Source organism: Meira miltonrushii (genome assembly GCF_003144205.1).
Source record: "Meira miltonrushii strain MCA 3882 unplaced genomic scaffold FA14scaffold_1, whole genome shotgun sequence".
Taxonomy (NCBI): Eukaryota; Fungi; Basidiomycota; class Exobasidiomycetes; order Exobasidiales; family Brachybasidiaceae; genus Meira; species Meira miltonrushii.
Genome location: NW_020289943.1, coordinates 282,385 through 297,136, shown reverse-complemented (window position 1 = coordinate 297,136; position 14,752 = coordinate 282,385). Strand labels below are relative to the sequence as shown.

The window sequence follows — 14,752 nt, the reverse complement described above, 5'->3', positions numbered from 1 at the left end:
TTTCAGAGAAGCATTTGAAACTCTAATCATACAAACACTACAACACACTCAAGCCAAGGCACACTTTTTTATTCTAACGCGTTCAGTGCGGCGTTTCACCTCTCAAAGTCACAAAAAAAAAGACCTGCTCGAAATGAATCCATTCGCACGGCCCGCTTAAGGACAGCTACACCAATCAAAAGAACACACTCTCTCTGTTTGTGAAATGGAAATGTTACTCATTTTTATGTTGACATAGCCTGATGGTTGTTGAATGTATACGAAGGAGAAATAATATGTGGAGTGTTGAGGCTGTTAAGGTGAAATTGTGTATGAACAACCATAAGAAAACGCGTGCCAATTGCGCATATACTGCTGTTTTGCATATGAGTGGTGGCGCGTACCTTGTGAGCAGCAACAGCAGCAGCTGCTTTTAGCGCGCACCGCTGTAGAGAAAGGAGAATTGAGCATCACAAAAGCTCAGTAAAAGAGAAAAAAAGAGAAAAAACAGGAGAACTCCATTCAAATTCATTCGGCCCATCTCACACGCTTGTACACAGGAAACGCATTTGTTGTCTGTATAGGCTACTTTATCTAGAATTGGAATCACAATCATTCTATCCCTCCTCCCCTTTTATTTACCCCATCATAACAACAACAACACACTTGGCAATCTTATCACCACCCGCCAAACACTTTTCCACCAATCTTTAACGCAAACAAGTTCGATTGCGCGCGCATTATTGGATACCCCGCTTCCACTTCAATACCACAATCTGATCTCTTCTTTGCATCAAAAGGAGACTTGATTCAGTTGATGGCCTCTTTGGCCGTCGCGTAAAACAATGTATCAATCCAACATGAGTGGCGCTCAACAACAGCAAACAAACGGTCATTATACCGGTAACGGTCAAAGTCAAAACACAAATGGAAGTGGAATGACAAATGGTGTAGGTGCAAGTCAGGGTAATGGTGCTACAAATGGGAATGGTGTTGGTCAATTAATCTATCCGGCTTTGCATTTGCAACCTTTGAATGATACCTTTGCACCCAAACAAATCTCATTAGCACCTCCTGGTCCACAAAATAAGATCAAGATAGGAAGACAGACAAACAACAAAACCATTCCACAACCCAGTAATGGTTATTTTGACAGCAAAGTTCTTAGTAGAATGCACGCAGAGGTTTGGAGTCAAGATGGAAAAGTATACATCAAAGACGTCAAATCATCCAATGGTACATTCATCAATGGTGCCAGATTGTCTGCTGAAGGTCAAGAATCCGACACGTTTGAACTTCATACGGATGACGTTGTGGAATTCGGTATTGATATCGTAGGAGAAGATAACAAATCAATCATCCATCACAAAGTTGCCTGTCGCGTCTTTCTCGTCATGACCGCTGAAGAGGCATTGGGATTGCGACATGACTTTGCCGCACTTTACAGAGGTGGAATCGCAGGAAGCACTTTGAACCACCACGTCGTCGGTCCAGGAGCAGAAGGAGGCCTCCGCAGAAAGATGGGCAGTGGTGGAGGGTATGGTGCGGGCGGAAGCGTCAACGGTATGATGAGCTTCGACCATATTCTTCATAGACTACAAGCAGAACTGCAAAAGAGCAGGGAAACGGCAGGTGAACTTGGTTCGCTCAACGCTGCCATGAGTGATATCGGAGAAACTCTCGGAGGCGGACTTCCACCAATGCAGAATCCACCTTATCAACATCTTGTACCTTCGGCCAATTCCAACGATCCCAACGCTGCAGCAAAAGAAGAGGAACAAAGACGTCAAAGGACCGATGAGGCAAATGCAAGAGCGGCTGAGCTAAAAACGTTGGAAGACCAAGTAAAGGAAACTCAACAAGCTCTACAAGCTCATATCGATCGACTGGCCGTATTTGAATCCCGTTTGGATGACAATGAAGGGATCAAAGCAGATATTCTTTCAATGCAAGAACAAGTTCGAAATGCACAAAGTGAAGCAGCAGAAGCAAAGCTACTATTGGCTTCCAAGAGAAACGCTTTGCATGATGATGACGATGATGATACCGCCAGTGTGATGTCGATGGATACCGTCATGCCTGGAGAAGGAGAAGATGATCGTCTTCCCACAAGGAGTATCGGTAAAGGGCCGGTCGGCAATGATGAAATCGACAGTCTCGACGCGATTGGACATCTTGATCACGGGGACGAGGAAGAGGGACCCTCAGCACACGACAAAGATCTTTTGAGACGCTTGAAAGAGCACATCGGTCCTCTAGCGCCTGCTGACGGTGTCTCAGAAGCTTTGGACAGAAAGGCAGCCACTATTCCACCGAACGATGATCTCGTTCGAAGGCTGGAAGCGATGGAAAGTCAATTGGAAAAAGCTTTAGAGTTAGGGCGCAACCTTGCTGATCAACATGCCGAGGCAACCGACAATGTTCGCAAACTGGAAGAGCGCATCCGATCACTTGAAAGTGAGCAGAAGCCTGTTCAGGAAGATAGTAAGCCTGAAGTACAAGAACCTACAGTAAAACAAGAGGACAGCGACCTTGCCGACGGTGCTTTGGCCATTGGTGGAGGCGCAGCAGCAGCCGGTGGAGTTTTGAGCATTTTGGAAGCAAAATGGGGAAAATGGAGAGATGCTTTCGAAGCCGATTTTGCCAAAGACCGTGCCGGATTGAATTCCGATCGTGAAGAGATACGGAGAGTGGTAAAGATGTGGGATACACTCAATCAAGAAGTTGAAGATTTGGTTGAAGGCGCTCAAACGGATGACGGTGGTAATAATGATGATAATAAAAGCGTCTCTGCCCCAACCGCAAATCATTCTGGCGGCAGCAATACAGGAGGATCGAAGAAAAAGAAGAAGAAAAAGGGAGGAAATCATTTCCAACAATCATCTACGCCATCACCCGTCAATCAAATTCGAAGGACGACAAGTGCGGTTGGGTTGGGAACCTCGGCAGATTTGAATCGCCATTTACGAGCATTAATTTATACGGATGATTATAACTTACTCGTTCGAGAAACGCATATGGAAAGTGAAGGATCAACATCTGCTTCTTCCTCCGTCTCAGACACCTCTCGTAGTGCGACATCCAAGATGACCGATGATACAAGCGTTGGCAGTTCAGGCAGCAGCGGAGAAAAAGCCAGCAATCATGGCGTTGAAGGCGGAGGGAACGTAGACTTGGAAGAACTGCCTGACGGCGTCAGAAAGCGCGCAATGGTCAATCTTGCATCTGGAAGGAGGAAAGGATTGGGAGGAGAAGGGATAGAGAAAAGATGGCCAGGATTCGGATCAAAGACTGGAGGAGGAGATTCGAATAGTAACGCATTCGATAATTCTGCTTCTTTGCCTGTCATTGGTGCGGCTGGGGTTCTGTTTGTCGGAATGACGGCATGGATCATGGCCGGCAAAGGTGGAATAAATTTGGCAGGTGGAATGGGAGGAGGTGGATGATCCACGCAAAAGCACCCTTTTTTATTTCGTTTCTCTATCTCAAATCAGCAATTTCTCAGCGTCACCTTGCATCTTTCAGCATCATCTCCTTTATGCAATTATTTTCAACCTAATCATATCAAAAATCCACTCTCACCGTTTTTTATTCATTTGGTTGGCAGTGTAGAACCTCAAAAATTCCCCTTTTTTCTCAACAGCATTTTCATAAACAACAAATGACGACTTTTTGATGACCAAACAAGACGGAAAACATCTTGACGACTTTTCATCTTTATTCAGTTGTATAATCTTTTCTTTCAAAGAATATCATATTTCAGAAGATTGTTTATTGTACAGATACGTGAAAGGAACTCTATATATAAGATTTACAACGTTTTATGCGATAGGTGCAGAGCCTCCTACCACTCTGCCTCTCACAAAAACTGAGGCGATATTACGATCGTCACCGCAAAACAGGACTTTCTCCAGCTTTTCCTCCAAACCATCATCGTCTTCGATGTACAAGTTGGGGTTCGTATTATCACAGTTGAACAAGATCGCATCAAATTCTTTTCCCACATCCAAGCTTCCAACACGATGAGCAATATTGCAAACTTCTGCTCCCCCTAACGTTGCAAGGTAGAAGAGCGTTGCCAATGGCATTGGACCTTTACAGAAATCATGTTGATCTTTCGTTTGTTCGAATTTTGGCTTTTCGGTAGAAGAAGGAGTGAATTGAATCACTTTGGCAACCACACTTGCATCACGAATAGCCGAAAGCATACTCATTCCAAAACCACCGCTCATATCCGTACCCAAACCAACTTTTATACCACGATTGAGCAATTCTCCCAATCTACTGGCCCCCGAACGTAAATTGAGATTGCTTGTTGGACAATGACTGATTCCGCATTTTCGTTCAGCGATCAACTTCATCTCTTGCTCATCCAGATGGATAGCATGTGCAAGGATTGTACGCGGAGTCAAGAGTGAGAAATGATCATAGACATCCGTATATGTTTCGCAAAATGGAAACAACTCCTTCGTGAATGCAATCTCTCCTGGATTTTCCGAGAGATGGGTTTGAACACGAAGAGATGGATCACGAGACATTAAAGCCGAAATACTGGCCAACAAAGCATCAGAGCAAGCAATCGCAAATCTTGGAGTGAGAATCGGTTGAACAAGAGCGTTTGCATTTTCCATTCTTTTGGGTGTTCCTGCTCCGCTTGTCGTTACACTGGTACGACTTGAATGACCATGGCTTTGTACGGAACTTGCAACGCTTCCTCTTCCGCTCCGTGTTTTTCTGGAATGCGAATCTAAGCTGTTGGGGTCATCATTTGAACTCAGTGCGATTGAGGTAGCTCTTGTGCTTGAGTCACTTCTTCCACTCATGCTACTACTATCAGCATTGGAAGCAGGTCCATTCGGACGCAATGCTTCAGGCGAACGCACTTGAACATCTTCCCCTTGCAAGATACCGTTCATCGTTGCGGAAAGTCTGGCAATGGATTGATCCATTTCTACGCTTCCGGAAGAATTGATAGGATCCGTTTCAGGACTCTTTGGCATTCCATACGGAGGCATACTTCGACAGAAGTTGATGAAACGTTTTGTAGATTCCATAGAAGCAGAAGAAGTCTTCTCCTTGTATTCCACCGGTGCATTTCTATCCATTTGACATTTTCCAACAAATGCACGCATACCTTTATCGTTACAGATTTGTGCTAAAATCATCGTTGCTTCTTCGTGCAAAGTGGCATAAATTGCCGCACACGTTGTTCCACAATCCAACATGCGTTGTACGACAGATTCGTACGTCTTTCTTGCATAAAGTGGATCTTCAAATTTTCTCTCTCGTGGGAAGGTGATGTTCTCCAACCAGTCCAGCAACTCATACTGTTGCCCACGACCTAAATTTGGAACTTGGGGAGCATGAACGTGTGTGTCCACAAAACCCGGCGAAAGGAAGCTGTTGGAGCCCAGTAAGACCGTCTCACAATCCTGTAGCTTCCATCCGTGCTTTTGTGCAATGTATTCTATTGCCTCTTGTTCTTTCTTGTTCTCTTCTGGGGTATAGCCATCACCAAGTGCAGGTGGTGGTAATGTCATTTCATCGCTCGTGATCAACGCCGATTCGCTTTCGTGTGAAGAATGATCTGGCTTGTGTCTTGGCACATTCACGGGCGTTGCACTTCGATCTTCATCTAGATGTTGGCTTATGTGTGAAGTTTTGCCAGACTTTTCTAATTTCGCTTCAATCTCTTCCAAATCCTCCACAAAACGAATCACACCCGCTGTTCCAACGCCGATTATTCCTCTTTTGATATATCGTAATTTGGTTAAAGATTGTGGTGTTACTATTGATCCAACGAAAATACGTCTTGGTAACCTGAACGTGAATTGATGGTTTGGCTCCATCAATAATCCCTGTGGCCTCAAAGGCGGCGAAGCGAGTGAAGACATCATGACTGCTCGAGGGCTTTGGGAAGAGGTCGTGAAGAAGTGAAGTTGAGGAAGACTAGGAAGAAGGAAAGAAAGGCAATGATCTATTTTAGAAGACAAGTAATGTTTTCACCTCTCCTCGCCCCGTTCAATAGAGGAGGTGTTGTTTAATGCGTTTCTTTTGAGTTGTTTTAAGATTACAATGCATAAAGGCAGGTACAGTGCCTGAGCTACTCAATCCCCACGTCATACTTTACGCCCAGATTAGCCTCATTTCTTATCTCTTGCAACTCTATGCGTTTCTAGCAATAGAAAGCGTCGTTCAACTCAGCTAGGCGTACCGCACTCCTTCCACTGTATAGGGTGCGGAACGGCATTCTTGGCCGTACAGTACGGGATCTCGCGCGAGCCATTGCAAAAGACTTTATCTTAATTTTAGCCCATGTGATATTCTACAAGGATAGCCGTGAATACATTGTATTCTCAGCATTGTCCGCATATCATTTCAGTCCCGGTCATCGTCACTCTTCTTCATTGCAAAAGACTTTATCTTAATTATAGCCCATGCATCTCATGGAACAAGGAGTGCCGTGAATACATTGTATTCTTAGCATTGTCCGCACACCTGTTCATCGTCACTCTTCTTCATTGCATATAATGAGTCATATCATTGCTCGGCATAATAGCCTTTTGTTTGTTGAAATAATGTGTATGATCATGTAAAGGGGAATTGTGGTGGGAATGATACAAGACGTGCGAGTGGGAGAGAAAGGGGAAACAGTTGTATAAATAAATTGCTCAACGGTAACGACGCAATTGAAGTGTGTCGCGACGACGAATGAATGCATTCTTTCCTGGAGCAGTGTGGTTGAATTTCGATCCTTTTCCTTGACCACGGGTCTTCTTTCCAGATCCTGTCAAGCCACGTGCTTCACGACGTTTGTGAACTGGGTTAACGATCCAGTTAATTCTTGCATCACGACGGATTGCGTTATGGAAGGGGTCAACGCAGATGATCTCGTAGAATTTGTGTACACCGTCCGAGTTGATCCAGTATGAGTTCAACACACGCAAGTTACCGCATTTACGGGCAACACGTTCTTCGGCCAATGTACGCAAGCTACGGGCTGGCTTCAATTGACTGACACCTTGACGAACGGGCTTACCGTATGTGGCACCCTTTGGTGCGTGCTTTTTGCGGTTACCACGACGGACACGGACACGGTAGATGACGTATCCTTGCTTGGCCTTGTATCCCAAACGACGAGCCTTGTCTGGGCGAGAAGGACGAGAAGCACGGTGAATGACGTTCAATTGACGGTATTCCCAGCAACGGACACGCAAAAGGAAGCGCATCAAATCCGATTGCTTCTTGGTGTGGATTGCTTCCACGTATTTATAAGCACCCATCTTGACGAAAGTTCCTGAGAGAGGGGGATAAAGGTAAGGAGGAGTTAGTTTTTGAGGTCGAGAATGTATGATAGTGATAATGTCGCCCGAGCTGCTGGATGTGCGAAAAGTATCTCTAGAATGGGCAAAGTCGAAGTGCTGTTATGATGGACTTCCGTTTCGAATGTGTTGTTCCAATATTCTCTCTTGTACCACCATACACCGACAGATCTCCCTTCTATCCAGCCAATTCCCCTTTTCCTCCATCGCAATTCATCCAGCAGCATGTCGATCCGGGCAAACCAATGCTTGTAAACTTACCTCCTTGATGACGAGTGACGATAGGTGAGGGAAGAGGTTAGGAGATTTGCTGCAAATTCGAATAAAGTGTGTCAACTGCAATTACACTTCATCCTAAACTGCGCGCCCGCAGAGAGAGAGAGAGAGAGCCAGGACTCAAGCCTAGCTGCAACCTTCCTGGGCGAAGAAATCATTTATTCACGTGTTTCAGCGCAGCCAGCTTGCGGCCTTGAGTGCGCAATTCGCCTCGGCCGAAAGAGACGCGCCGGGGCAGACGCACAAGGGTAAACTTCTTGAGCTTTAAGCTGTAAAGGCAATCGAAGCAATAACCTCAAATTTGAATCTGCATTATCCCAACTGTTATCACCACGACTACCCTGTTCAACATCAATCAAAATGCCGTTCGTCAAGCAAACCAAGAACGGAGCTTACTTCTCTCGTTACCAAGTCAAGTACCGCCGTCGTCGTGAGGGAAAGACTGATTACCAAGCTCGTCGTAAATTGACTTCTCAAGCTAAGGACAAATACAACGCTCCTAAATACCGTTTGGTCGTTCGTTTCTCCAACAAATTCGTCACTGTTCAAATCGTTTCCGCCAAGATTCAAGGTGATGTTGTTTTGACTCACGCTTCAAGTCGTGAATTGCCTCGTTACGGTATCAAGCACGGTTTGAGCAACTGGACCGCCGCTTACGCTACAGGATTGTTGGCCGCTCGTCGTGCTTTGACAATCTTGGGTTTGGCCGACAAATACGAAGGTGTTGTTGAACCTGATGGAGAAATGACAGAGACACAACCTTTGGGTGACGATGAACCCCGTCCATTCAAGGCATACTTGGATGTCGGTTTGAAACGTACATCAACCGGTTCCCGTGTGTTTGCCGCCATGAAGGGTGCATCTGACGGTGGTCTTTACATTCCTCACTCTGAGAAGCGTTTCCCAGGTTACGACCCTGAAACCAAGGAATTGGACGCTGAAGTTTTGAGCGGTTACATCCGTGGTAGCCACGTTGCTGAATTCATGGAATCTTTGGAAGAAGAAGATGACGAACGATTCAAGAAGCACTTCTCCGGTTACTTGGCCGATGAAGTTGGTAGCGAAGACATTGAAGAGATTTACGAAAACGCATACAGCGCTATCCGTGAAGACCCATCCTTCAAACCCACCGAAAAGAGCAAGGACTGGAAATCCGAGACCAAGAAGCACAAGGCCACCAAGCTCACCCACTCTCAACGCAAACAACGTATTGCCGACAAGATTGCTGCTTTCAAGGCTGGACAAAACGAGTAAATCTTGTTTGTCTGATTTCCCCACTCGCATTCTCCCTTTCCCCTCTTTCCCATTCCCACAAACACCATGTACATTTCATGAAAAAGGTCATTTTCTTGACCAAATGCATTTTTATGGTATCGCACCGAGTTGCGATGATATGAAGCAGAAGTTTATGTGTGGGAAGCATAGTGATCATCAGTGTGTCTTTGAGAACTTCGATCACGACAAGAAGATCATTTGGCAGCTCAGCGCTAGCGGAAGATTACTTTTGGAGGGGAGGTGGTGCGGGAGTTGGTTCGCGCATTGTTTTTGCACTGGCGCCCGCGCCGGCGGTCTATTCATTCGTTAGACTACATAGTCAAATTCTCCACATTTTGGTGTGTCAATTCGGCACGTTCGATCAGGTGATTTCCTTATAGAACCCAACCATCCTCCTCGTCTACCATCACACAAAATGCCATCGTTTAGCTTTGAAGACATTCCCGACTTACAAGGACGAGTTGCGATTGTAACTGGTGGGACTAGTGGAATTGGTGAAGTATGTGTACGAGAATTGGCTCGAAAGGGTTGTAGAGTGTACTTGTTTGCACGTAATCAAGGTAGAGCAGAAGAGGCGATCAAACGAATGCACGAACATTCAAAGGACATCAAAGGTGAAATCACATATATGCAATGTGATACCTCAGATTTTGAAAGCGTTCAAACAGCCGTTCAACAATTCAAATCGCAACAAGATCGTTTGGATATTTTGATTAATAATGCCGGAATCATGGCAGTTCCATACAGTGTGAATAAGGATGGTATCGAAATCCAACAAGGTGAGTAGGCAGGCGGGCACATTTGTTGACTAGAATATACACTCACGGTTCTTTCCTTCTTTTATTTAGCCACAAATGCCGTCGGTCCTGCAATCTTGACCGTGCTATTGCTGGATGTCTTGGTTCGTACCGCACGTCAAACAGCTGGCAAATATTCTGTCCGAATCGTCCAAACATCTTCTTCTGCCGAGTACTTACTGGGAGCAGGACCACCAAAGCATTCATGGGATTCATTGGAACAGATCAACCGAGAAAAGAAGTCTACTTGGACCCGGTATGGACAATCAAAGGTTGCCAATGTCTTATTGTCCAAAGAACTGTCAAGAATTTTAGCTAAAGAGAACATCTGGTGAGTGATCCTCGGTGCATACATGCGCACATTTTTCCTAACCTCTATTCCTTTCCCCTCTAGCAACGTTTCCTTGGATCCCGGAGGTGTAAAGACTGGCTTACAAGCCCATTCCAAAATGGACCCAAAGATGGGCGTGGCTCGATGGTTAGTATCGACTGTGCTGCCCTACATGTTGGTCTCACCTGATAAAGGTGCATTATCTTCATTGTATGCTGCCACTTCGACAAATTTGAACGATGTGGAAAAGTACAATGGTTTGCATTTAGCACCTGGTGCAAAGCATAGTACTGCCGCCAAGCATTCACAAAATCAACAATTCTCGCAATCTTTTATGCAATTCGTCAAATCTACCGCCAAGAAGTCCATTAATGTCGATCTGGATCAAGAGATTGAACATGCCAAGCAATAAGTTTACCCTGAAGAGTTCGTGACAGAATACCCATAATGCTATATATTTCTTGGATGCGATTCGTTTTGCCTTTATTGCATCGAATGCGGGGCAGTAGAGGTTCATTTAGAGCCCCTTACACTTTGAGTGGCTTGATTGAGCTTAAATCAATGCAGGGAGTCCGGAGAGTTTTGATGAAAGCTTTTGACGTGGCTTTGAGATTTTATCTCCTCTTCTTCTTTTCACCGGACCAAAATGAGCTTTCACCATTAGAGCTACGGTCAAGGTTTGGACTAAATTAGCTCGAATCTTGTCATTGTCAATGAAGCCCACTCAATCACCGATGTCCCTATCCAGGAGCAACAGATGCAATTTCTTATCTTTGTCCAAAATGGGGATGCATAAAATACACAGACTATCATGCAGGTCGTAGAACTTTATCACAAAGAGACTGCTTAAATACCGCAACTCTCTTATCTTTTTATCAAAACCGTGTTATTTCAACTAACACCACCAGCGCTGCACTATATTTAACACTAAAGCGGTCCAGGTATTGGACTGCGTTCCTGACTTGCTACAATCAAAAAAAGTATTCCGAGAAGCCTTTTCAAGAGCGGGCGATATGCTTTGATATTTGACAGTTGAGATGAAGAAGGCGCCGTCAGTCGAACAGTCAAATTCATTAAAGAACCTTTTTTCGGGCCTTGAAATTCTCAAGGTCCCTGCGATCTCAAAAGACACCTTCGATGGAGTTGGACAGTGCTAAATTGCACATTCAAAGCGCTACCGTGCGATATATCCCAAAGTCATTGATCGGTAAAGCGCATATACTCTGTAACACACGCTATTTCACTTACTCAATTGACCACATCTTTCAATCATCGGACAAGGCTCGTAACATCTAGTCTTTCCTCTCCCCCATCATCCCTTGCTCAGATGAGGATCAATTCTCTTTCGGCGACCCCTATTCACTCTTTCTTATAAATTCAACAATTCGACGGATTTCACTCTCTTTTTTTCTTCTTTTCCCTCATTATGACAACTTTACCTATCAATAAGCATCTCTTTCAAGTATTGGAAGAAGAGCGTGAAGGAGAAGAAATTTCTTACGAATCTGCCAAGAGACCGAGTACAGGATTGGACAGTATCAAAAGTGCTTCTTCTGCATTTTCCAATCAAACTTGGCGCATCAATTCAACTGCTGGTGAATTCTTTGACGAACAATTTTCTGATTCTCCAAGCTTGACACAAGGACCATTGCTTTTATCAAATCATCCTTCTACCATCAAAACGCAAAATTTGAAAGAATTGGATTCACCAGGATTCGGTAGTACGATCACGCAATCCACGAGTGCAAAATCCAATACTTCTGGTGGCACGCAAACTACACAACAAACCGGTGATACAAGTGTTACAAGCGCGGATTTTGCTACGATGTCCTTCCCTTCTCCTCCAAATATGACAAATGCCGATTCACCATTGATGCCAATCATGGCAGGTTTTCCAATCACAAAAGGGGAGTTTCAAAGTCCTGATCAGAACTCCGATAGGCAACAACGTTTGGCCGAATTACGTGCTCGTCAACATGCCTTGTATTTGGAACAGCAAGCATTGGAAATGGAAAAGACGCCCAAACAGCAATACGAGCCACAATTCAGCTCAAAATCGCCATCCCATAAATACTCCCCTCCTTTGGATACGGATATGCAAGATGGAATGAATTCGACCGTAAAGAGTCGTTCTTCCCGTAGACGATTGGCTCCTTTACCACCACAACAGGCCTTGCCGCCAATTCCAGCTCCTGTAGCGCCTCTGCGAGTGGGCAAATCTAGTGCATCTGAAACACTCAAATCACCATATCAACAAGAAGACGCTCAGCAGCGCAACACAGAGGATATTGCATCAGACTTTGAGATGGCCTCACTTCGTGCTCAGGTTGCGCAATTGCAACTTGCGTTGAAAAAACAAATGAATCCCGCCCCTCAACAGATTGCTGGGAATAAGAGAGGTGAACCAATGGATTTGTATGAATTATCCAGTATGCCCTTGACGCCAGCTGATAGCCATTGTGGTTCAAGTGAGCGAGCTTTATCGCGCGCTCCTTCTAGAGCACGTTTGGCTGGTCAACAGTCTGTTGGACAACATTTGATGAGTCCTGACTTTAACAATTCGACGCTGGATGACTTTGGTAGAAGACTTCCGGAATCATCTTTATCGCCTACTCAACGTGATCATTACATGAGTCAACAGCAAAGAAGTATCAATGGTGCAAGTTCGATGCGATCTTTCAACAGTGGAACACAACGATATGCTAGCTCAACTTTGCACAGACAGGCATCTTTCCAGCAATCTCGTGATACGTTTGGAAACTCTTTCGCCATGAGTACGGGTAGCGCCAATAGTGGCACGCATTCTTCACGGTATGGAACGAATGAACCATCACTCTTTAGTCATCGCAGTATGATCCCAGATGAGACTGCATCTTCTTACTCTAGACCTTCAACATCGGATGATCGTCGAGTGGATGAATTGTCGGCAAAGATTGATCGTTTGGAAGAATTATTGCGATCGACAGCTCTTCAACCTCAATCTAAGCCAATGTATGATGAATACTCTGCAGCTTTGACCCAAATGCAAGCGATGGCGCAAGATGGTTCACATGAACTTGAATTGCTGCGCGATAGTAGATATACTGAACCTCGTCAACATGAGGTCAATAAACAAGAACGATTCCCGAGCCAAGACGAAAATGAACGAAATCGATCTGTTGAATCAGAAGTGCTGGTGTATCCGCGTATGCAACAACAAGGACAAAATGGTGGCTATGCACGTACGCCTTCACTTGCAAGTTCTTCTACTTCGCAAGGTGGAGCGTCAACACGGACAAGATCGCCTGCCTCGAGTGCGTTCCAATTCAATGCTACGCCTTTTACACGTGGTGAACAAGCTGGCCAGAAGGAGGTTGGCGCACCTTCGATGCGTTCAGTTGCTTCTATGGATAGTCAAAATGAAGAGAAAACGGGCACAAAAGCGGATACACATGTTGAACATATTCGTAGAAAAGGTGTTGCACGATTTATTTTGGGTAGTGCAACGACGAAATTATTGGATTCTCACGGAGGAGCAGTTCCATCTTCACAAGTTAGTCTTTCGCGTAATCGAACAGAAAGGATCGAGAAGCCAAAAGTGAAAGTCAAGTCGGCAGGCAGAGGTCGAATTGTCGTCAAACAGCCAACCAAGGCTGCTTAATGTTTTGCGGGGTAGCTACTCCAGCCTACAAAGACTGCTTTCCGTTGCGGGGTAGTCAAACAACCACACTCGTTTCCATTGTCACTATCATTTTTTTCTCTATCTCCTCTTGTATACTGCTGGTTTTATTTGCTTGCTCTTTATCTCCTTTGTTCTCTTTTGGAGTACCACTCTTTCTTATCTATATCATAATATACCTATTTCCCCAATCTTTTGTTGCAAATGGAAAGCCAGACGTTATCTGCACAGGTGAGACAAGGAGAACCTTGCATGGAAAATGGCTTCTGATGGCTGTCTGAGTGTGGTATAAGCGAAGTGTTGTGCATGTGTGCGTGTATATTAATAGACTTCAGTTTTTAGCGTTATGGCCGCGCGTTTTTAAACTTTTTACCTTTTCTACCAAAAGATAAACGAGCTTGAATGTACGCTTTTGGGCTTTTGCATACTCTTTGCACACTAGAAGAATTCTCCTAGTCGACTTTAGACGCATGCAAAGCTTTGTTCCTTGGTTCGACTGTGCACCTTTAATAACAAAAATCGGAAGAATAATCATCATCTGTGCCCTTTTGCAGTAAGTAGTACGGTTTCTAGTTTAACAGCAGCCACTGGGAGACAAATTTCCCCAACATCAGACCCTATTTGATTTTGCTTATGCGATCTGAAGAATCCCCCCGCTTTAAATGGCTGTTGAACGTTGGATGTGGCGCCCCACCTTCAATGCATTAGAGTATAGCTGCTGCCTCATCGGCAAACAACACTCAAGTACCCTCCGACAACCGGACCACAGGCGAGTGAGCTGTTCATCTAAAGCATTGAAGTCGAATGTTTTCGCGCGCCTGGCTCGTTGGCTGGCTGGCTGATTGACGCGTTTCCCTCAAGGCAGTGTCATTCGTGCGTGCATATTCACACTAAAGAAACAATAAAAACCGTTTGCGAAAATGTTAGTGCGTAAAAGGATCTTATCCGTGTAGTGCCCAGGGCGAACAGACAGAATCCCAAAAGTTTTATTTGCAAGCAAGAGCGAGAGCGTGTTGAGTGAAATTGTGCTGTTCTTTTTCGTATCTCCGCCATTCTAAGCGGTAAGATTTGTCTGTCTTTTTTTTTTTCTCTCGCTTTCTCAAGCCCTGTGTTC

At 44.9% G+C, this 14,752-nt stretch overlaps 6 protein-coding genes across 6 annotated transcripts; 4 read left to right on the top strand and 2 right to left on the bottom strand.

The window, feature by feature from the left end:
* Positions 1-839: 839 nt before the first annotated feature.
* Positions 840-3,425, top strand: FA14DRAFT_175859 (uncharacterized protein; the record flags this gene model as incomplete). The annotated part of the gene is made up of 1 exon (XM_025500619.1): positions 840-3,425. The coding sequence occupies one exon, from the start codon at positions 840-842 to the stop codon at positions 3,423-3,425; it is 2,586 nt and encodes an 861-aa protein (XP_025356850.1).
* Positions 3,426-3,800: 375 nt separating this feature from the next.
* Positions 3,801-5,828, bottom strand: FA14DRAFT_117778 (uncharacterized protein; the record flags this gene model as incomplete). Its single annotated transcript, XM_025496251.1, has 2 exons — positions 3,801-4,693; positions 4,754-5,828. The coding sequence occupies 2 exons, from the start codon at positions 5,826-5,828 to the stop codon at positions 3,801-3,803; spliced, it is 1,968 nt and encodes a 655-aa protein (XP_025356849.1).
* A 661-nt stretch (positions 5,829-6,489) lies between these two features.
* On the bottom strand, positions 6,490-7,729 carry FA14DRAFT_159040 (ribosomal protein L15e). Its single transcript, XM_025498026.1, has one exon. It carries the CDS (start codon positions 7,260-7,262, stop codon positions 6,651-6,653), a length of 612 nt encoding a protein of 203 aa, XP_025356848.1. The 5' UTR covers positions 7,263-7,729; the 3' UTR covers positions 6,490-6,650.
* Positions 7,714-8,983, top strand: FA14DRAFT_159039 (uncharacterized protein). The gene has a single exon (XM_025498025.1). It carries the CDS (start codon positions 7,938-7,940, stop codon positions 8,829-8,831), a length of 894 nt encoding a protein of 297 aa, XP_025356847.1. The 5' UTR covers positions 7,714-7,937; the 3' UTR covers positions 8,832-8,983.
* Positions 8,984-9,267: 284 nt separating this feature from the next.
* Positions 9,268-10,392, top strand: FA14DRAFT_151982 (NAD(P)-binding protein; the record flags this gene model as incomplete). The annotated part of the gene is made up of 3 exons (XM_025497497.1): positions 9,268-9,631; positions 9,701-9,980; positions 10,044-10,392. The coding sequence occupies 3 exons, from the start codon at positions 9,268-9,270 to the stop codon at positions 10,390-10,392; spliced, it is 993 nt and encodes a 330-aa protein (XP_025356846.1).
* Positions 10,393-11,039: 647 nt separating this feature from the next.
* Positions 11,040-13,960, top strand: FA14DRAFT_3820 (uncharacterized protein). Its single transcript, XM_025502273.1, has one exon. It carries the CDS (start codon positions 11,407-11,409, stop codon positions 13,618-13,620), a length of 2,214 nt encoding a protein of 737 aa, XP_025356845.1. The 5' UTR covers positions 11,040-11,406; the 3' UTR covers positions 13,621-13,960.
* Positions 13,961-14,752: the final 792 nt, after the last annotated feature.

Excerpts from the sequence above, each read along its gene's own strand:
- FA14DRAFT_159040 (XM_025498026.1), bottom strand. The coding sequence starts at position 7,262 with ATGGGTGCTTATAAATACGTGGAAGCAATCCACACCAAGAAGCAATCG.
- FA14DRAFT_159039 (XM_025498025.1), top strand. The coding sequence starts at position 7,938 with ATGCCGTTCGTCAAGCAAACCAAGAACGGAGCTTACTTCTCTCGTTAC.
- FA14DRAFT_3820 (XM_025502273.1), top strand. The coding sequence starts at position 11,407 with ATGACAACTTTACCTATCAATAAGCATCTCTTTCAAGTATTGGAAGAA.